Source organism: Lithobates pipiens, unplaced genomic scaffold (assembly GCF_037356315.1).
Source record: "Lithobates pipiens isolate NorthernLeopardFrog02 unplaced genomic scaffold, aLitPip1_a1.2 Scaffold_10, whole genome shotgun sequence".
In the NCBI taxonomy this organism is placed as follows: Eukaryota; Metazoa; Chordata; class Amphibia; order Anura; family Ranidae; genus Lithobates; species Lithobates pipiens.
Window position 1 is genome coordinate 185,449,608 of NW_027507686.1, and position 23,684 is coordinate 185,473,291.

The 23,684-nt window shown below is 43.7% G+C and overlaps 1 protein-coding gene across 1 annotated transcript in view; it reads left to right on the top strand.

Moving 5' to 3' along the window:
• The window catches only part of TH (tyrosine hydroxylase), a 153,314-nt gene that overhangs the window by 107,668 nt on the left and 21,962 nt on the right, over positions 1-23,684 (top strand). Inside the window, exons 7-8 of the mRNA XM_077460716.1 lie at positions 1,058-1,203; positions 5,798-5,933. Of these exons, the coding sequence (XP_077316842.1) occupies positions 1,058-1,203; positions 5,798-5,933 (282 nt within the window). The remainder of the gene's footprint in view (positions 1-1,057; positions 1,204-5,797; positions 5,934-23,684) is intronic.

A 23,684-nucleotide genomic window follows, 5' to 3' on the forward strand; every position in this document is an offset into this window, starting at 1 on the left:
CCATATAGGCATAGGCATATATAGACACCCCCCAGGCACCATATTTAAAGGAATATTTCACTTTTATTTTTTCAATCGTCATTAAAATCACTGCTCCCGCCAAAACGGTAGTTTTTAAAACTTTTTTTTGCAGTGACCCATGTCCCCTGAGGCAGGAGGCAGGTCGCCAAACCCTTTTTAGCACACTATCTTGCATATTAGCCGTTAAAATTAGCACTTTCCAATTCGAACGTTCGAGTCCCATAGACTTCAATGGGGTTCTAACGTTCGTACCGAACGCGGGGGTCGTTCGCAAGTTCTGGTGCGAACCGAACCGGGGGGTGTTCGGCTCATCCCTAGTCACAAGCTTTTGGCTGTATAGTGTAGTTCTATTACATGAGAGATAATACCCCTGAATACGGAATCATAACTGTCCACTAAGCTGGCCCCAGGGACAATGTAACTCCATTTTGTTTATAAAAAAATTCATTACATTCATTGCAAGGATTTTAGCATATTTCATTGCACAGTCCTACCTACAGCCATTTGTTCTAAAACTCACAAACAAATTAAACTCACTTCCAGCAACTCATTTTTAAAGCAGACCTTGCAAGACAATTAAATGCCCCACTATTTCCTAGCACTCACCCACCATGCAAAATTCATATGTTGAACCTAAAAATAAACACGCAGAGAAAAAAGAAAAGACTACCCACCTTAGACTATGGCTAATGGTCCCCTTGCCCAAGTGCCAATTAAGTCACATACAGTATTCTCATTGTGGAAATTCATTACTGCAACCCAGATGTTTTTTTTTTTCCAGACTTTTTTCATGGTGAGTTGGGAGCTTAGGAAATAATGGAACATTTTATGGAAGACCAGCTTTAATTCATATGTGCTCAGGGGTATAATCTTCCTACTACAGTCATATGATCAGTTCCAGTGTTACATTAAGAAAAAGGTTGGGAACAGAAAATTACAATTCTACATGAGCTCTGCACACCAACAGTGTATGGAATGTCCCTAATATAAGGAACCAATGTTTGAATTGCCCAGTTCAGCTTATCATATCCTACAGGAAGGAGGTCTATTCTACTCTCAAGAGTCTATATCCAACACATGCTTGTAAGGAGCACCTAGATGCCTTCCATCTTCTGGAGACCCACTGTGGGTACAGTGAGGACAACATACCACAACTGCAGGATGTCTCCTGCTTTCTAAGAGGTACAAATTGTGAGAAACTAAAAAATTAAGTTGGGCATGTAGAATTATGATTACAGATAATACGTTTTATATTTCTATAGGTTGTGCACTTCTACTATAGATAAACAGCAGTACCATAACAAAGATAACCAAGATATTTTAAGTGTACTTGAACCCTGCTTAAAATATTAGTATTTTACTATTTAACACAAAATAGCTAAACAAGAAAACATGAACAAATTTTCTTACATTAGTAGACTTCTTTTGTTTGCATGAGTCTTTGACAGACACTTGCATTTTATGACAAAAGAAAACAGAACTCATACTTGCATATGTATTTTCTGATTTCAAGGCGATGGTCAGAACTTTTATTTTTTGCAGTCATGGTGTAGAGTGCTTCAATGCTGCCGATTTGCTAAATGCATATATATATTGCTGAGGGTTGTGCTTAGCCGCTGTGTTGCAAGAGTAAATAAAAATACAGCGCTAATGTCCCAGTAACAATCGGCCAACACTATAACGGACAATTTGTGTATACAGATAAATAAAAACATGAATAAGACAATTTATATAAATGCAACAAATGTGACTATAAAGTGCCAACAAATATTGAAAATCAGTGTAGTGACACATAAAACATGAAAAGTAGTGACATTCATGTAACTTGTAAAGCACAAATGTTGTGAATATCTATATTTATAAACAAGAGACTATCACACATGTCCACAAGGTGTATGGGTTGAAAAAGTGCAGTCCAAAATGTAAAAAATATATAGTAAACAAGTCCAATTAAGCGTATAAGGTAGATGGTCAAGATGGTAATCCGAGAAATTATGATATATATATATATGTATTAGAGGTGTTATGAGAGTCCTTGAGGTCACTCAACTATAATGTGTTTGTATACAATGGTTTTAACTTTATCCTATTAAAAACGTAAACATTTTTACCTAACATACACGTGTGCCTATAAAGTCCATGTTTCTATTATAACTTCTTCCAAGTAGTCAAAACATAGCCAGTTCAGGAACTGGAACAGGCTGTTAGACAAGCCAAAATGTCAGAGAGCCAGAGAGCAGCGTAGTAGAACAGCAAGCAGGATCTGGAGCCAGAAGGAATGTCAGCCAAGCAAGTCTTTAACAGGGACACAGGAGAGTGTCTCTAGAGAAGTGACCAAGGCAAAGGCAGAGATCATCTGCACTGGACGGCTTAAGTAGACAGGACCAATGAGCAGGATCATCAACAGGTGAGTCACTGTGGAGAGATAGGAGCTGGCAATTAGCAGACAGCTGAGTTGCCAGCTCAGAGAAGGAAGGGCTGGGCCCAACCCTGACACTACCCCTAGATGACATCACATCCACAAACTCTACATTCCACTCAGCGGCCAATAAAGAAAATTTCCTAAGTGGATCTCACTACCAACTGATACTAGACATTCCACCTACTGGCCAATAAGAAATTTTTACCAGTGGATTTCACTACCAGCTGATACTAGACACCAATTGTATCACCTTGAAATGAGGAAGTTGCAATTTAAGGACACAAAACGCGTTTTATTTGGTGAAATAAAGTAATTGCATATTTTACTAAAAAAGCAGACAACTCGTTCCTATTCTTTGAACAACCACATTGGGTTCCTCTGCCAATCAAACTACCTCAAGACCCTTTTTGAACTGACTCTTTCTACCACTAGTGAGTGAGGTGAATCTCTGTTGACTTCCATCACCCAATCATGCAAGCGCAAATACTGTTTTAGTTTCCTTGCATGTGATTGGGTAAACTAAGGTAAATTTCCCTTGCAAAGTATAAAATCTCTTGGTAAGTGAACATCCTATTAGCCTTTAGTAAAACAACCCCAGTGTTTTACTGATAAGCAACTAACATAAAAAGTTAGGCTGCTTGTTTTTTTTTAATCTTTGGAAAAAAACTCACAACATTGTTATATTTGTCAGTAACTAAACCTCAGAGCACAAGCAAAATTTTTCTTCTTTAACCTCCCTGGCGGTACCATTATTTCGGATTTTAGGTGCTAAAAGCGGTACCATTATTTTGCATGAAAATTTGGCGTTTTATATTGTAGTCCTGCAATTCTTAGGAATAACTCTCTTAAATCTGTCCAAACCAGAGTCTAGCAGACATCCCGGGTATGATAAAGTTTGAAAAATTAAATCATAAATTATAATATAATAAATAATTATAAATAATTGTACCAAATAATAATATAACAATAATAAAAATTATTCAATAATGTAATCACATCAAAAACACTGAAATTTGCTCAGTTGCAGAATTGTCACTGTCATTACTTTTCAGTATTTGATGATGAATCTCCCCACAAATCGCTATCGCTCAATTCTGCGAGTGATTCTAATTTATTATCGCTGTTTTCTAGCTGCTCTAAAATCATTTTTGATGTACAGTGACAGTTTTGGTTGCTATGGACAATCTCCAGTTTCCAGGTATAAAGAACAGCTTTTATTATATAAAACTGCATGCAGGACACTGGGCAGACCACTAGGGACAACGGGGATGTGAAATGTTTACATACAGCAATGTAATCTGTAAGATTACATTATACTGTATGTTTACTGTGTGTTTCATTTTTTTAATTTGGCGCCGATCTCCGTGCCCGTGCGTCGCAACGCTCGCAGGGCACGGAGATCGCCGATGTGATAGATCGAGCGAGACACGGCTCGCTCGTACAGCGGGGAGACGACGCTGGATCCGAGGGAGAAGGTGAGTATTCCTCCTCCTGGATCCAGCGATGCAGTCCCGAGTCTGACTCGGGGATACCGCTAATGGTATAAAAAATCCACCCCGAGTCAGACTCGGGAAAACCGTCAGGGGGGTTAAATATATTTTCATAAAAATGTCAAAGCTTAATTGAACAAGCTGAAGTTAGAAGCTGATTGGCTACCATGCACAGCTGCACCATATTTTGCACTCTTCAGTTTTAGTAAATCAACCCCATTGCATTCTACTTTCTAGAAAGAGCTATTACCTTTAGGCTGGGTTCACACCGGAGCGATGCGGGAACGCCGCGAATCCGCGGCGTTTTCCCGCATCGCATGCATCCCGCCGGCAATTCACACTGCCCTATGCGGACTGCTGGGAGTGTCAGTGAAATGTTAATGACACCCCCAGATCAGTTCGCATATCGCAGTGCGATCTGCAAACTCGGACAGGAATCGGATCGCATTGTGTGAACACCCATGCGATCCGATTCTGCTGCGGACCAAAAAAAGGGTCCCGTGCGAGTTTGCGGCGAGTGCGATGCAAATTAAGCCATACTATCTGTATGGCTGAACTCGCATCGCACAAAGATCGGATGTGATTTGCACTGCAGTGCGGTGCGAATCACATCCGGTTCTCGCTGCCGCAGCGGTGTGAACCCAGCCTTAATGGCTGAGAAAAAACCCCTTTAACCTTTAAAGTAAAAGGTGGCTGCATTTTTTTAACCAGATTAGCCTCCATAACTTATATTAGTCAGGAAAACCCTCCACCTTGTCCCTCTCTGCAACTGTTTTAATTTTGTTACTAATGATTCAGCTTCATTGACCTCTGTGATCTAGGGTCTTTGGCCACCCTCTGTCTAAAGAGAATGCTCTTATTGGCCTGTGAGGTACTCTCATTTGCCAGAGTAGTGACAGGTGGGATGTGCCTTATCCCAAAATGAGGCAAGTCTCTCCCAACAAAGAGAAACCTTATATTATGTAATAGCAGATTATCTTTTCATGTCTAAGTACAAATGGGTGATCAATCAGTGCAATATATTAATGATAAAAAAAAATAAACTTTTTATACTGGGTGTATTGCTAGCCAACACCTATAAGTTATTCAACAACTTATTAATACACAAATACCCGAAAATGGTGTAGCGCAATTCTCCTAAAAACACTAATAAATGTGCAAAAAAGAAAACAAAAAGTGTTTATAAATGTGTACCATACACAAATATACCGTATATGCTCAAGTATAAGCAATCCCAAATATAAGCTGAGGCACCTAATTTTACCACAAAAAACTGGGAAAACGTATTGACTTGATTATAAGCCTAGGGCGGGAAATGCAGCAGCTACTGGGTAAACAATGCCCATCCGCAGCCTCACTGTGCCCATCTGCAGTCTCACTGTGCCCATCTGTATCATCAGTGCCAATCTGCAGCCTCATTGAGCCCATTTGCAGCCTCGCTGTGCCCATTTGCAGCCTCATTGTGCCCATTTGCAGCTTTACCTTTGATAACTAAAACAGCGGGCCTCTCCTGGCTGTGTCATGCAGTCCACTGTAACAAAGCCCCGCCTCCTCCTCATCTGTGATAGATGAAACACTGATACAGTTTCCCAGAATTCTATCAGTGTTCCGTCTATCACGATAGAGGAGTCATATTGCATGAACGTTAGTCCCACTAATTGCTGCATATAGCTTTTTAAATTGATATTTATTGTTATCACTTATAGTATGTTAGTGTGATACATTGGGACAGCGCACCTTAATCACCTTCACATTTATCTTTTTATGTCTGCTTGTAATCAGGATTTGAACTTTTATTTAAAATAGAAGATATGTTCCCTTTAATGTATTTGGTCCATTTAATAACTGCTTTTGCTCATTAAAGAAAGGACTGGCTTCCAGTTACGCCCTGTGGCCGGCTTGTTATCTGCTCGAGATTTTCTCTCCAGTTTGGCTTTCCGTGTTTTCCAGTGTACCCAGTATATTCGACACGCATCATCACCAATGCATTCACCAGAACCGTAAGTATCAACCGAAATTTCCTTCCAGATTAATCCATCCAACGTTGTCATATTTGATAGATTCTGGAGAATTAAAGCTGAAATAAACCCCCTGCAGAAAAAGCCCCCCAAGAGCTTTATGCCATAGTATACATAAAAACTGACAAGTTAGGTTCTGTTCTAAAAATCTTACCTGTCAGTTTTTTTTTTTTAGGTTTAGTTCCACTTTAAATTTCCCAGTGGATCTTTCTGTGCTTTAAGTGCTCCAGTGCTAAGAACACTGCACTCATGTACACATGCATATTAAATAAAATGGGCTCAATTCACAAAGCTAACCCACCATAACCCACCAGAATAAGTGACAGCTATATTCAGTCCAATGAAATCTGAAAATTACAGTCACTTTGAGATTTGGGAGCCTTATACCTGTGTCAGAACTTTGTAAATTTGACCTATTTTCTTCTCTAGTTGGCAAATGCTTTTAACCTGTATCTCGTAACTATGGTACTCTGTTATTTGACAATATTATGTGTGCTAATTGGTATCAGAGTGTGCTGTAATTATGAGCACAGGGGGTTGACAGCACAGTACCTGTAGGCCATTTAGTTAAAGGGTCATGTGTTTTGATAGCACTATATACACTTAGATACATATGTTGAGAACTTCACCCCTGGAGTAACCGTGATTTGTGGTATAACATGTAGGGTTATGATGAATGGGTATTCAGTTATTGTTAAGAAAAATAGTGCACACTGGAGTGCCTACAGCTTACTCAACGCTCCTTGAGTAGAAACAGGTCCATAGTGTATAAAAGATGGGGTCACAGGGGAGGTGGAGGATGAAGGTAAGAAAAGTTCAGACAACTCCTGCAGCTGCTCAGCTAAGATCTGGGAAGGATCTCCAAAGGCACTATGAAAAAGACAGAGCAAGGGCACTGGAGGTAGTAAACCCATATGCACAACAAGTTTATTAAAATAGCACACTTACATGTTTAAAACTTGATGTTCAGCAAGTAGGAACCAACACTGGCACCACAAACAAGATGGAGTATAACAACCACAGGAAGCCAAGCGGGACATGCAGTAGGCAAGGTCTCTGACCACCAAACACTGCTCAGGGTAACTGGCAGGTAAAGCAGCAAATCGGGAAATGGGAGAAATACCACTGACAAGATCCAACAGTGATTTCATTAGTGCACAGACAGGACACACCTATCAACTGGAGTCAGTGATGTTGTCAATGGGATGGGCCACTACGCGTTTCCAGTGCCCCATTCCTTTTATTAAGCAGCCTTTAATCAGTATGAAGAAGTACTGAAAAATATACACCAGGAGAGAAAGAATAACAACCATGAGAAATAAACTGCAGTAAGAGGAGGATATTCACAGATTCATTTGAGAGAGAAGCATAGTTGTTAGTTGGAACAATCATTAATTGGATAACAGGAAAAAAAACCTGGGAATCCATCGCTCCTTCGCTGAGGAGCCTACATTGACTAACCGTAAAAAATCGGATCACGTTCAAGACCCTTTGCCTCACCCACAAATGCGTGCATAGAGAAGCTCTGCAATACCTAATGGAGAAAATAAATCATTACACACCAAACCGCAGTCTTCGATCAGCCAACAAAAACCTCCTCCTCGTGCCCAAAGCCCGGTATAAATCCAAGGGTGATCGGAGATTCGCTGTCCAAGGGCCTCGGCTATGGAATGCTCTACCAATCAACATCCGCCTGGAAGAAAATCACCTGGCTTTTAGGAAAAAACTCAAGACCTTCCTCTTTTAGCAGATGATCAAAGCTCGCCACAGCGCCTAGAGGCGATTCAGTTCGCATTGTGCGCTATACAAGTATTTCATTCATTCATTCATTCATAGGAATGAGTAAAATTTAAAACTGAGTAAAAAGCTACTATGACTATAAAGAAAAAGTTTTGAAGAAGGGATTTTGGAGATAGAGACAAGGAGGCGTAACAAAAGCATGGTTAGGAATGTTAAGACAATGAAAAGTACCTCTTCCTAAGATAATGTGGGGAAGGAGAGAAACACATAAGAGAATATTGCACATTTTCTAAAGGATATAGTTTATTGCCTCAGAAGGGGGAAACGGAAACAAATAGGAGTAATATATGCCAGTTATTATGTTGGTTGATCGTCAATTTAATAGTCAGCCTTATACCAAGTCAAGCTAAATAATGGGTAAAACATAACCCTACCACATGTCGAAAAAAATATAATTATTTAAGATTTAGTAGTTTAAGTTCTTGCTTAAAGGCTAAGTCCACCTTTAGTAAACACAAATCCATGTGATTTTGCAAGTAAAAAAAAAATGCATTTATTATTTCTTTTTTCTGGAGCCTTCAAAGCATTGCACCTGCTATCGATGGATCATGAGTGTGATGTCAGGCTACAGCTAACAGTCTGTCAGTACCCCTGTACAGGCAGACAGTTAGCTGCAGGAAGTGTAATTGGACTACAAGAGCACTGACCAGTGTCCTCACAGTCTATTGAGAAATATAAGCTGTCTGCCACAGTGGAAGATGGGACTTGCTTGTAGTTCATTAATTTACAGATTGCTTTTAAAATGTGACAGTGGCTGCTGGGGGTGAGGGGGTGCTAAACATATTGCACACCAAATACGGGTGTAACATGTAAACTGTTTATAAGGTAAATGTTACATTTTATTTTGTTTTGAAATGAGCAGCATGGCTCAATTGATGTCCACACTGTCACTGACAGCTCCCAGAGAAAATTAGTATAACGTTATCAAGAACTGCTTGATATAATGTCTCTGTATACATGGAGATGACACACCTTGTTTTATTTCAAATAATTTATTAGGCTATGCATAGCCTAAAAGAACAGAAGAATAGCAAGTATACTTATACACACAATCAATAAGGCAAGAACATTACTCTGAGAGTTATGGTTAAACTCCTGCAGTATTTAAAATAACAATAATTAACAGAACTAAATTTACCTAGCAAAAGTATTTAAAGACAGTCCTTACTTGCTAGCATAGTCCCTGTGTTGTCATACTGGCCAATAGGGATGAGCCCGATGTTCTAACTTACGTTCGATGCGAACATTGGGTGTTTGCCGAACAGCAAACATTAGGCGGTGTTCGCAGCAAATCGAAAGCCGCGGAAAACCGTTAAAATCTATGGGAGATTAACATGAAAAACCAAAAGTGTTCACTCTAAAGGCTTACATGCAAGTTATTGCCATAAAAAGTGTTGGGGGACCCGGGTTCTGCCCCAGGGGACATGTATCAATGCAAAAAACAAGTTTTAAAAATGTCAGTTTTTTGGGAGAAATGATTTTAATAATGCTTAAAGTGAAACAATAAAAATGAAATATTCCTTTAAAATGCCTGGGGGGTGTCTACAGTATGCCTGTAAAGTGGTGCAGTTTTCCCGTGTCTAGAACAGTACCACAGCAAAATTACATTTCTAAAGGAAAAAAGTAATTTAAAACTGATCGCCGCTGTAATGAATTGTAGCGTCCCGACTCCTGGCAATATAGATAAAACTCATTGATAAAAACAGCATGCCCCCCCCCCCAGTCCTTTACCAGGCCCTTTGGGTCTGGTATGAATATTAAGGGGAACCCTGAACCAACATTTTTTTAAAAATTGCTTGGGGTTCCCCCCAAAATCCATACCAAGCCCTTCAGGTCCCCATGTTGACAAGGGCCTCATTCCCATGTTGATGGGGACAAGGGCCTCATCCCCCACAACCCTTACCCGGTGGTTGTGGGGGTCTGTGGGTGGGGGCTTATCGGAATGTGGAACCCCCCTTTAACAAGAGGAGAAAATAAAAATGTCCCAAAGGGCCAGGTAGTGGACTGGGGGAGGGGGGAACACCCATTTTTTTCAATGAGTTTTATCTATATTGCTGAGACCCGACAATTCATTACCGCCGCGAGCAGTTTTAAATTACTTTTTTTTCTTCAGAAATTTCATTTTGCTGTGGCACTGTTCTAAACACAAGAAAACTGCACCACTTTACATGTATACTATTGACACCTCTCAGGCACGATATTTAAAGGAATATTACATTTTTAGTGTTTCACTTTAAGCATTTTTAAAATGACTGCTCCTGAAACACTTTTTATGACAATAACTTGCATATAAGCCTTTAAAATGAGCACTTTAGATTTGTCATGTTCGTGTCCCATAGATTTTAACGATCTTCGCGTGTTCGTCTGAATTTTTTGCCTGTCCGCAAGTACTGGTGCGAATCGAACCGGGGGGGGGGGGGGGGGGGGTTGTTCGGCACATCCTTACTGGCCAGTGAATAATGAAAAATAAAAATGCTGGCCGGCAGTCCCTGTGTTGTCACACTGGCCAGTGAATGATGAAAAAGAAAAACAAAATGCTGGCTGGCAAAATTGGGGCCCTTTAAGAAAGCACAATAGTTCCCAGCAGATTAATCTCTTAGCAGATCCAGGGCAACATCTTCTGGGTTTCTTGAGCTCTGATTCAGTAAAAGACCAGTTCATGTCAGACAGGGATAGAAGTTGCTGTGATCTCTCTCTTTCAATCCACCTGATACAGTTCCTCTTTTCCTTTATTACAAGTGGTGGGAGTGCTCTTTGGTACAGCATGATCTCATCAGGCATCCAAATCACACCTTCCCAGGGAAAAGGCTCTCAGTCTCTTTACTTCTCTGAGTTCTTGCTTGATTGTGGTCAGCCATAGCAGGGATCCATTCATTTAACAGCAGCAGCTCAGTCTTTTCCCACACACCTGCTCCATGTCCATCCTCCTCTCACTCCACAGCAGCCTGGCTGGGTTGTTGGTCGGTTATGCAACTCAGTGGATTACAGCTCCTCCCTTAAGTCAGCAGGTCCGGAACCATGAGTCTGGAGAGGACAACCACAAATCTTGGACCACGGCTTTTCATTGGATATCAGCAACATCCTTTCACTGGATCTCTGCCACAATCTTTCACCAGATCTCAGTCACAGTATTTCACCGCATTTCAGCTGGAGTTTCTCTCTATATCTCACACCTGGAACAGCATCTTAGGAGTCTCTAACAGCATGTCTCTGGTGGGGCCTTTGATCATAGGTCTCATCTCTCTGCACAGTCAATCCCAGTCCCTGCAGGCATGCTGGGCTATGTAATCCCACAACTTTACGGCTCAGTCCTTGGTGCTAACAAACTGACAGAGTGTCTCTATTACAACATGTGTCCAGGCAGCTAGTGTCTATGTCCTTGCTCGTAGTAGAAGCCTCTTTCTCAGCATTCCTGCACACTGTCTCTACGCTCACAGCAGTTCATTCAAGATGAGCAAAAGTAGCCCCTGGAGCACAGACTTCCAACACACAGCAGCAAACAGTTGCAAGACAGATCTCAGTACTCACTGTGCAGCACAGGACCCTGCACTCTCTGTCCTTCTGCCACACACATTCATGTCTCAAGGAATAGTCACCAGTGCCCCCTCTCAGCTCCCCATCTGTTCTGCTCCTTCCCTTCCTTTTCCTGCATCGCTGCCTCTTCAGATTGATCCAGACCCAGCCAAGATGGCTGCCCCCTGCATCGGAGACACTTCATAGATGAGCATTGCAAAGTGGTTTCCTTAAAAAAGGCTACTTTACGTCAACATTAATGAATATTCGGTTTAACCATGTCCACACCACAGAAGGATAACACAGCAACAAAAAAAGGAAGAAGTTCCACAGCTGTTATCAGTCCAAGTTACACTGGAAATAAGGAACCAATCAGTGATCACATGGCTCTGTTTGTTTGTAAACAACTGTTATGCCCCCTACACACCAGCAGAATTTCCGTCGGAAAAATCTTGGATGTTTTTTCCGAAAGAATTCCACTCAAGCTTGGCTTGCATACACACTATCACACAAAAGTTCTCTGAACTTTCGACTGCCAAGAACGCGGTGACGTACAACACTACGACGAGCCGAGAAAATGAAGTTCAATGCTTCAGAGTATGCATCGAATTGTTTCTGAGCATGTGTAGGAATTTTGCATGTCGGAATTGGTACAGACGATCTGAATTTCCAATCGGAAAATTGAAAACCTGCTCTTAATCTATTGCTGGCGGAAAGTCCGCCAGCAAAAGTCCGGTGGAGCATACACATGGTCGGAATTTCCGACCAAAAGCTCCCATCCGACTTTTGCTGGCGGAATTTCCAATTGTGTATGTACGGGGCAATACTGACAACAACAGCTATTGGAGTTAAAGTAAAGGGTAAGGAGACCCTCACACAAAGATTTCTTTGTGTGAATGAATATGCAGTTCGACCCGTATCTGTCTACCAGCCCCATAGAAGTGTATTGGATTGAACTACGCACACACAGACCTTGGCAAAGAAGCTGCCAGAGCAAAGTAAACAATTCTGTAAACCTTAGCTAGAGATCTAGGCAAGTATAGATCTTTCATGGGGAAGGGGGAACTACATCTACTCGATGGTATGACCTCATTTTGAGCCTATACTAAGGAATCTAAGCAGGATATGTATTAACATATACTAAATAAATGCTTTCTGTGTCCTTTTAAAAGCAATGTAAAAAATTATTTTGGTATGCAAATTTGTTACAGAGTTAGGGCCCATTCATACCATTGCATTGAGTTATTGAGCAGTGCAATGCATTGCAGAGCCCAACATTTTGAATGGCAGCCAATCCATGTACAAAACTTACATGTGCTACATCTCTACATGCTGGGGTAAAAAATACAGTGCCCTGAAAAAGTATTCATACCCTTTGACATTTTCCACATTTTATCACGTTACAACCAAAAATGTAAAAGTATTTTATTGGGATTTTATATAGACCAACACAAAGTGGCACATAATTGTGAAGTGGAAGGAAAATTATAAATAGTTTTCAATTTTTTTTAACAAATAAATATTTTAAAAGTGTGACATGTATTTGTATTCAGCCCCCTTTACTCTGATACACCCAACTAAAATCTAGTGGAACCAATTACCTTCACAACGCACCTAATTATTAAATAGAGTCCACCTGTGTGTGATTTAATCTCAGTATAAATACAGCTGTTCTGTGAAGGCCTTGGAGGTTTGTTAGAGAACCTTATTGAACAATCAGCATCATGAAGGCCAAGGAACACACCAGACAGGACAGGGGTGAAGTTGTGGAGAAGTTTACAGTTTTAAAGCAGAGTTAGGTTATATAAAAAAATCCCAAGCTTTGAACATCTCACTGAGCGCTGTTCAATCCATTATCCGAAAATGCAGAGTATGGCACAACTGAAAACCCACCAAGACATGGCTGTCTACGTAAACTGACAGGCCGGACAAGGAGAGCATTAACCAGAGAAGCAGCCCTGAAGCCCATGGTAACTCTGGAGGAGCTGCAGAGATCAACAGCTCAGGTAGGAGAATCTGTCCACAGGACAACTATTAGTTGTGCATTCCACAAATTTTTGCCTCTATGGAAGGATGGCAATAAGAAAGCCATTGTTGAAAGAAAGCCATAAGAAGTCCCGTTTGCAGTTTGCGAAAAGCCATGTGGGGGACACAGCAAACATGTGGAAGAAGGTGCTCTGGTCAGATGAGACCCCAAAAACTTTTTGGCTTAAAAGCAAAACGCCATGTGTGGTGAAAAACTAACACTGCACATCACCCTGAACACACCATCCCCACCGTGAAAGATGGTGGTGGCAGCATCATGTTGTGGGGATGCATTTCTTCAGCAGGGACAGGGAAGCTGGTCAGAGTTGATGGGAAGATGGATGGAGCCAAATACTGGGGAATCTTATGCCGCGTACACACGGGCGGACCGTATGGCGTACTTAGTCCGTCATACAATCCGACGGACAGTCCGTCATACTTTCGACTGAACGGACTTGACCACACACGGATGCACAAACAGTCCGTCGAAAGCTTGCGCAATGACGTGTACAGCACGTACGATGGGACTAGAAATAGGAAGTCCAATACACAGCAAAGCACCCTTCTGCCGTGTAAATCCTTTCTGAGCATGCGCCATTCTTAGTCCGTCGAACTAGCCTACTGACGAGCGGATTGTCCGCTGAAACCAAAGTACGACGGACAGAATTTTGAAAAATCCGAAATACTTAGTACGCCAGACTGCACGCTGAAAAAGTCCGCTGAAGCCCACACACGAGCGGACTGTCCGCTGAAATGTGTTTCGACGGACTAAGTACGCCATACAGTCCGCCCGTGTGTACGCGGCCTTAGAGGAAAATCTTTTAGAGCCTGGGAAAGACTTGAGACTGGGGCAGAGGTTCATCTTCCAGCAGGACAACGACCCTAAACATACAACCAGAGCTGCAATGGAATGGTTTAGATGGAAGCATATTCATGTGTTAGGATGGCCCAGTCAAACTCCAGACCTAAATCCAATTAATAAACTGTGCAAGCTTTTAAAATTACTGTTCAGAAGCTCTCCATCCAATCTGACAGAGCTTGAGCTATTTTGCAAAGAAGAATGGGCGAAAATGTCACTCTCTAGAAGTGCAAAGCTGGTAGACACATACCCAAAAAGACTTGCAGCTGTAATTGCAGAGAAAGGTGGTTCTACAAAGTATTGACTAAGGTGGGCTGAATACAAATGCACACCACTTTTCACATATTTATTTGTAAATCAAATTTCAAATTTGATATTATTTGTTTTTCAAAATTCAAATCAAATTTTGAAAACCGTTTATCATTTTTCTTCCACTTCACAATTATTTGCCACTCTGTGCTGGTCTATCACATAAATCCAAATAAAATACATTTACATTTTTGGTTGTAACATGACAAAATTAGGACAATTTAAAGGGGTATGAATATTTTTTCAAGGCACGGTAATGAAGCAGGAGTGACTTTTCCTGCATTAGGAACCTATTCACAATTAATGAAAAATGCTCTGGAAAAGTGAAGTGAAGCATGTTGCGGCACTTGCTTTACTGCAGATGCAGCCTGGTGTGGACAGACCCTTGCTGTCAAGTTAACAGTTGCATATGTCTGGACAGCTAGGGATTAATGGCCTCTGGTCACAAACCAGTTAAGCCCTTTCATAACCAGTTCTCTAAAATTTGAAAAAAACAAAACAAACATAAAACACTTAAAGCTTGTTATGCACTTAAATAAAAGGGAGGATATAAAAACACATAAAAAAATTGTTTACATGTGATTCTCTTACTGGAAATGTATCCAAGCATGTCAGGACATGTTCCACTTTAGCTGGATAATCACAGACACTTTTTGCCTGGATAAAATAAAACGGAACATTCTATTTTATGGTGGTCAGATGTGCAGCATCTAAGTAGAAGACAATAAAACACAGCTGTATATGAAGAAGCTTTATATAAGCCTCTATATTTCAGTGAGCAGTGCTGAACAAATAACAGAATCTCGGAACAACAGAACTTCCTAACCACTACAATAAATGGAAGTTCCATACAATGAAATGGATAAGAACTACAAATTAGTTTTTGGTTATCTGCTGCTATTTCTAATTAAAAAGTATAAATGTGCATGCACATTAGAAGTAAACACTCTCTGATATACGTTCAGCTTGGCTACTTCTAAATTCTGATTTATTGGTGGGCGGTGTTGATATTTTATACAGAAAGATACGTCATTGCTATGTCAGTCTAATTGGTACATCTCATTGGTTACAATACAAGAGAACTGAAGAAACTTGATGCTTGAAGTTCGGTTGAAGCTGGTTTCCTTATCTCATATGCATTCTTCTAACGTGGGGGATGTAGGGTATAGATGCCATCTTTAACTCCGAACGGAGAAGTCAATCTGTATACTACATAATAAGTAAGGAGCATAGGAACATGTATACACATAAGCAAATAGACATTTTCTGATTATTATTATGTACATTAGATTCCTTAACAGTCCCCCCTAAAATGGCTATTTTCTTCTGTCCCTCATCTAAAGGTCCTACTCACCTGACCCATTCTCCTCAGCAACTCTTTTTAAGCTGTATATAGAGTTGGGCAGCAACTAGTTCACTACCCCCCTCGATACAGCTGGAGAAGGGCAATCAGGTGCTATCTATCTCTATAACCCTAGAGGATTGTGAGATTATGGACAGGGAGTGACTGTAGAGGGGTGAAGGGTTTGTCATCCTCCATCATAAGAGGTTCCTCTTCTTCTTGGTGGAGAGATGTAGGTGGGCTGTTGTCTACAGCCTTGCTCATTAACTTCTTTACGAAAGGTAGAATACAGCATACAATCGGGGCTAAAAGAACCAGGATTATTAGTATTGTTACCCTTATCTGGGCGAGCACCTTCTGTCACCCACTCATCCCGCTAAAATATTGATCCCATGAGTCTGTAATACCTGAGTTCTTCTTCAACTCCAATGTCAAATCTTCTAATTTCTTTATAGCTAAAGTTACTTTACCATTTGGGCTGGTATTATCAGGAATGTAGGTGCAACAGGTTCCCGTTTTTTCTATCATTTTACAGACACCTCCTTTCTCAGCTAACACCATGTCTAAGGCCATCCGATTCTGGAATGTCATGTAGGAAGTGGGGCTAACTGGTCAGCAATTCCCTGGAGGGCATCTTTAGTGTAATTCACGAATCTTTGTTGGTGTAGTATATGTAATTGATCCAATCTACATTCTTGTTCACAGTTATTATGGGGATCAAAGACTCAAAACCAGCTTTTACCTGATCCCTGGATTTGAATTCATCAGGGACCCCCCTTGGAACTCCTATAACATCTATGTACACAAGTCAAAAGTCAAAGCTTCCGCAGAGAGCTGCTCGCTTCCTCCTCTGACTGTGTGCTGGGTCAGTGTATGTATCAGGAGTATCTTCTGCTAGGATATGGAGGGGCATAATGACCTTTTCAAGGGCACATTCACCGGTCCAGATTCCCTCTAATCTGGTCCTATGTTCCAACCCACTGTCCCTCCCAGGAACCACAATTCTGTCCCCAGTAACTGTCTGTAAAACACACATATATATCCTTACCATCAGGGATGTCACTGTACCAATGGCATTGCCATGAAAGAGTCAAACGGACAAGGTACTATGTCACAGTAATCAAAGGTAAAGGTGGTCACATGTGTACCTGAAGAGTTATACCAAAATGTAATTATGTTATTTTTTTTATTTTTTTTGTGATGGCCACCTCCTGAGCCTCCCCCTAGACCAAACAGAATAAGGATATGCAGCATAGTCGTCATGAAGTGGGCGGGATCTTGTCCTGGGGGGTTGGAGCTTTCTTGCAGTGGGAAGCGTGTATTCAGGTGTTCTTCCCGGCCAATTCGACTGAGGTGGCTGTGGTGAGCAAAACTTGGAATGAACCATCATATCTGGGTTCAAGAGAATGTTTTCTCACAAATTTCTTTACCAGCCCCCAATCTCCAGGCAGTAGTTGGTGTGTTCCTGTATCTAATTCAGGATCTGGAATGGAAGAAAACACCTGGACATGCATTTGGGTTAATTCTCGTGATAATGCGGTTACATAATTAGTCAACACATCAGATTGCAACTGTAACTGTTGGGGAAAGTGACAGCCAAGTCTGGGGGCTGAACCAATCAAAATTTTATAAGGGGATAGGGCATATCCCCCCCCCCCCCGGGGTGTGTCTGACACTGAACAGGGCAATGGGCAAACTGTCTGGCCAACTCATGTTAGTCTTTTGGGCCATCTTTAACATCCTGTTTTTCTAGTGTCCCTTTCATCATTTCTACCTTCCCGCTACTTTGAGGGTGGTAAGGAGTGTGCAGAGCCAACTGAACCCCCAGTGCTGCCCTAATCTTTTGTAAGGGTTGCTGTGAAGGCTGGGCCTGATCGCTCTCTATCACCTCTGGGACCTCAAATCTACATACTATCTCAATCAGTAGTTCCTTAGCTGTGGTCCTGGCAGTCATGTCCACCTCCACTAGGGCGTATTCGAATCTGTCACTCCTTTGGCATTTGGGAGTGATCAATTTGTATCCTCTGGAAGGGGTATAGGGCTTTTGCCAGGTGCTTTTGTGCCTTTTCTGTACATTCTGGGTTACATTTGTTCCAGATAGTGTATGATCTGCAGAAGTTGTTGGTCAATGGAGTAACTCATAAGTTCATAAGAGTCTTTGTCAAGTGGGCAGCTCCATTTGCCCATTGCACCATGGCTGGGTACATACTCCTGGGTAGACAAGGCTTCTTGTTGCACTCGAATAGTCCATCTGTGAGAGTTGCTCCTCTCCGTTTTCCAGCTTTCCTTCTCATCCGGACTTGCTGCTTCCTGTAATTCTTTCAGATAAACTCTGTCCACTGGGAGAGTCCATAGGATAAGCATGGAGTGGTCTTCTTCTACCACCCTGCTGTCCACTTCCCGTGGACCACTGGCTGTCTGTTTGGCAGCTGAATCGGCTAGATTGCCTCGAGCTTCCTTCGAGTTGAGTTTGTCGTGTGCTTTAACTTTTAGAATAGTCACTTGGGTTGGGAGAAGCAGGGCGTCCATCAAGTCCTTGATGGCTGAGCTATGTTTCACAGGTGTTCCTGCAGCCGTCAGGAACCCTCTGTCCTTCCAGATAACACCAAAATCATGGGCGACACTGAAAGCATATCTTGAGTCCGTATGAATGTTGGCTCTTTTTCCCTCTGCCAATTTACATGCTGTAGTAAGTGCTTGCAGCTCTGCCACCTGTGCAGACATCACCGGTGGTAAGGTTTCAGTTTGGAGAACCGAGTTTTCAGTGGTGACCTGGATCCTGCAGGGGTATTTCACTCACGGTGGGGAGATGCGTGGTTTCCAGCCGCATTAGTTCGATGCAGTCGTGGGGTGACAAGTCAAGACTCGACTCCTTCTCCTTTCCCCCCTCGAGAAGTGGAAGAAGGGTGGTAGGTTTCAGTGTTTGACAACGTAATAGAGTAATGCTGTCTAGAAGGTAGGAACACAGGAGTCTCAAGTGTCTGGCAATGGACAGATTTTTCGGCTGGATCTTGGTGGAGTATGGGAGCAATGTCATGGGGAGCAAGCAGAACGAGGCAGAGTCCGAGGACCAAGTCCGAAGTTGTGTCAAACAAGGCTTGTGCAGCAAAGACAACTCGCAGACACGATGGGCCTCCTCTTGCTATCACATCCAGGCGACAGGAATAATATCCTATAGGGCGTAGGCAGATGCCGTATCATTGGATGAGTACACCTGTAGCATGTCCCAGATGTTCGGATACAAAGGGCTTGAACGTTTTGTCATAGTCTGGGAGCCCTAGCGCCAGAGATGGTGTGCTTAAGGGCCTCAAAGTTGGATATTGCTTCAGGAGACATCTGGAAGGGGTCTGCTTTCAGGGCATCATACAAAGCTTGCATCAGTAGGGAGCCGTCTGGAATCCATGCTCTGCAATAGGAAATTAGTCCAAGGAAGGAATGAAGGGGCTTCTGGCCTTGTGGCAGTGGGATGTCGGAGATTGCTTTCACCCTGTCTTCAGTGAGGTGTCTTGTCCCATGGGACAAGACAGTGTCCAGGAACAATTACAGATGTTGAGCACCACTGCAATTTGGGCTTTGAGGCTTTGCAACCCTGTTTGGCAAGATAGCCCAACTGGCTTTCTGAGGCGACTTCAACAGTGGGTAAGTCAGCTGCACAGTCATCAACATATTGGAGGACAGTCACTTCCAGGTGATCCTCTTATGTGTCAAGGATGATAGACATAGCGTTTGCAAACTAGCTTGGAGAGTTATTTGCCCCTTTTGGCATAACTGTCTAGGTATGTTGCTGTCTTTTCATGGGTGAATGCAAAAGGTACCAGCAGGAGGGGTGAGGGTGGACACTGAAGAGTGCGTTTGCATGGTCCACCACTGTGAGGTACTTTGCAGTCCGGGACACCCCCACAAGTAGCTGGTTCTCTTTTAGGGGTTCTCTTCTTCCTAGAGAACAGAGGTGTGTTGCATGGAGGTGCACAGGGTATCAGGGCTCCATTTGACATGAGGGCCTTGACATGCTTCAAAATAGCTGCAGATTGAGCTAACTTTAGGGGGAGGTATTGTGGTTTCCGGGGCAATGATGCGTCCTCTTTGAACTTGACTGAAACTGGTGGCACCTTTAAGTGACAGTTGTCTTCCGGTCCTGTGGATCATAGGCACGCAGGAATTCTGTCAAGTACTTCCTTTGGTATTGAACTTGGAGTTATTGCTCCATGAAGTGTCATCATAAGAGGCAGAGAACACAAGGCAGATGAGTCTTCCAAGGAAAGGGGAGTATGTAACTTCACCCCCCCCCCTTCAGGTGTGAAAATGATTGACGCCTGTAGTCTGGACAGCACATCAGCTCCTTGTAGATTCAAGGGACATGTAGAGGACACCACAAATCTGGCAAGCAAATCAGGAAATGTCCCTACTTGGCATGGCACCCCATCCACTCCCACGCAGGAAACATCAATAGTGGAAAGGAAAGAATTATCAGGCAGGTCCCCAGCCCTCAACACACTCCTGGCTGCACTCATGTCAATGAGAAAAGTGGTAGGTTTTCCTTGTATAGGTAACGTGACCTTTACTAGGGGTCCCCCAGTCTCATTTGAGGACACTGTCATAAGGGGTGACACGGGTTTGCCCATTTCCTAGCATGAGTTGGGGAGTGGTGGTGGAGGTTCATGTCCACGTTGCCCTTCACGGGGATCCCTGTCTTGTCTCGGATGTCTTGGGGCTCTGCATGCTCTTCTGGTGTGACCCCGCTTCCCACAGTTGTAACAGATGATCTTTTCCCAGGTATTGGGCAGTGGTGGTGGACGAATGTAGGCGGGATCTTCGTCTTGTGTTACCATGAGGGGCGTTGTTTTTTTTTCCCTTTTGGTTTTCTATCCCTCTGGCCACCAACAGTAAATCAGACATTTTCATTGAGCGATATTCAGGGCGGGCCACCATCATTCTGATATCCTCTCTGAGTCCTGAGACAAAAGCAGATGATAACATGTGTGTGTGTCTTTTCATAGAGGGAGAAGCCACAGACTCCCCTTTATCTTGGGCAATATCTTGGATTGTGTTGGTCTGATCTGCCAATTTCTCCTTTGCCCAGTCGCGGAGTTGTGCACAGAACTCCAAGCCTGAGGTGTAAGAAGTGGCACTTGCCAGGCAGGCATCATTGAAGGCTGTCTGCATGACCGACCAAAAGACATGTCCTGCTTTAATTTGGCATAGGCTGATCAAGTCTCTCCAGGCAGCTGAGTAAGTTTCTTGTATCTGCACTATCCTGCGGTAGAAGGGCATTGGCTGTTTCTCTGGGTCAGGCAGACTTGTCACTAGGGTTGCTGCTTGTGATGGGGTAAAAGCGACATACATCAAGACTGGTGTTGGGGCAGGGAAGGGGCACTGTTCCTTACGGTTGTCAGCATACGTTTGAAATCCTCCCGGAACTGTGAGTCCGGAGCCGGATTGGGGGTTAAATCAGCAGCAAGACCTTCTGCCCAACCTGGAAGACCCGCTGTCGGGCCCCCCGGTCGTACCATCTCTTCTGTCTTCCCTGGGCCGCCTGGAGATTCTCTCTTACCATCAGAGACAGTTGCTCCATGCGGTCCCTGAGTTCCAGAACATAGGGTACTATGGGGGTCCCTTCTTGCTCTGTCTCTCCCTCCCAGTGTCCTCTGATGAGATCGAGGGGTCCGCGGACCCTTCTCCCATAGAGTAACTCGAAGGGCGAGAACCCAGTAGATTCCTGGGGTACCTCTCTGTATGCAAATAACAGGTGAGGCAGGAATCTCTCCCAGTCTCTGCAAGAGTCCGAAAAGGTCCTCAGCATTTGCTTGAGGGTCCCGTTAAAGCGTTCGCAGAGACCATTAGTCTGGGGGTGGTAGGGGGAGCTCAGTAAGGGCTTAATATTGCACACCTTCCACAACTGCCGGGTGAGTACCGCGGTAAACTGGGTTCCCTGGTCAGAGAGAATCTCTTTAGGGAACCCCACTCTGGTAAAAATCTTAACCAGGGCATCAGCTACTGTCTCTGCTTCAATGTTGGACATAGCTACTGCCTCTGGGTAACGGGTGGCGTAGTCCACCACGGTGAGAATATACTTCTTTCCGGATGGACTAGGCCGGGCAAGGGGACCCACAATGTCAACGGCTATGCGGTAAAAGGGCTCCCCAATAATAGGCATGGACATGAGTTTAGCCTTAGGGTGGTCCCCCCTCTTCCCTATCCGTTGACATGTGTCACACGTTTTGCAGTATTGTCGCACATCCTGGCTAAAATTGGGCCAGAAGAAATTCTGTGTGATCCTATGGGCCGTGCGACGGAACCCTAGATGTCCTGCTAGCGGCACATCATGCCCGATTGGCAGAATCTCCAGCTGGTATTTCTTAGGTACCACCAGCTGTCGTTTCTGCGAAGGGGCCTTACTTCTCTGAGATGGCTTAGGGATCCTATACAGTCTATCCCCATCCCATTCAAACAGCTCCCCATCTATTCCCCTTTCCTGAGTATCTGCCTTAGCCCTATACTTGTGTAAGGTCGGGTCCTCCCGAGTTTCCCTCCCGAATGCTTCTGGGGTAGCCCAGCCTAGGCGCACCTGATCTAAGGTATGTGTCGGGGAGGATAGTCTCACCTGGGTCTCTGCAGCAAGTGGGCCGGTTCCAGCAGTACGTGTCTGTGCACGGGTAGTCACAGGGTTGACTTCATCGGGGCCCATCGGGGTGTAAGCAGAAAGCAGGGGGGCCAAATCATTCCCCAGTAGTACATCCGCAGGCAAGTCCTTCATCACCCCCACATTCACGTGTCCCGAACCAACCCCCCAATCCAGGTGAACACGGGCCACGGGTAGCCGGAAGATGGTACCTCCCGCTACTCTTACGGCTACAGTGTCTCCGGTGTGTTGGCTCTCTGGGATGATGTTCTTCTGTAGTAGGGTCATGGTAGCGCCACTATCACGTAAGCCATTGGCTACCGTTCCATTAACCCGGACCGTCTGCCTGTGTTGTTGCCTGTTGTCCCGGTTAGCTGCTTGTATTGGATCAGCCTCGTGCAGGACGCCCCAATGTTCTTCCCACTCAAAGCAGTGGGCCGCAGGCATGGGTGTGCGGGGGCTCCCCCTTGCTGGTTGTCTCCATGACTGGGACTGGATGGCTGGATTTAATGGACAGTTTGGCTTTTTGTGCCCTAGCTGTTTACATCCGAAACACCTGATGGGTTGTGCATAGTCCTGGGAGTTGAACCTGGGCTGCTGAGGATAAGTGGCCGCTGGGGTTGGTGCTGAAGCTGTGTTAGAGGCTGATAAACTGGGCCGAGATGGTGGATAGCGCTCGCTTCCGCCTGACCTTCGAGAGTCCAGATATTCATCGGCCAAAGTAGCCGCTTGCTGTACAGTCTGTGGTTGCTTATCTCGTACCCAATCCCGTAGTACTGGAGGGGTGTGGTTAAAGAACTGTTCTAAGAGTACTAGTTGGGTGATGTCCTCTATGGTATGAGCGTGACTTCCCTGGATCCAGCCCTTAAGGTCTCGCTGCAGACGATGTGCCCACTCCACGTATGTCATGTGGGTTTGTCTCCGAGACTCTCGAAACTTAATCCGGCTGGCTTCGGGTGTAATGGCAAAGCGGGCTAGCAGAGCTTCTTTTACCCGATCATAGTCTTTAGCGTCCTCATCCTCCAGGGCCCGATACGCATCCGCCGCTCTGCCAGTTAAATTACTTGCCAGTAAGACGACCCAATCTTGGGGCAGTACTTCATGTATCTGGCAAAGTCTCTCAAAGTCCTGCAGGAATGCTTCAATTTCCTCCTCTCCCTCCTTAAATAGTTTGAACGCTCGAAAGGGCAACTTACGGACAGGCGCTGCATCTTTAGGTGTTGTCCCCGATTGCCGTATTTCTGCCATTCTCTGTTCATGTTGCCG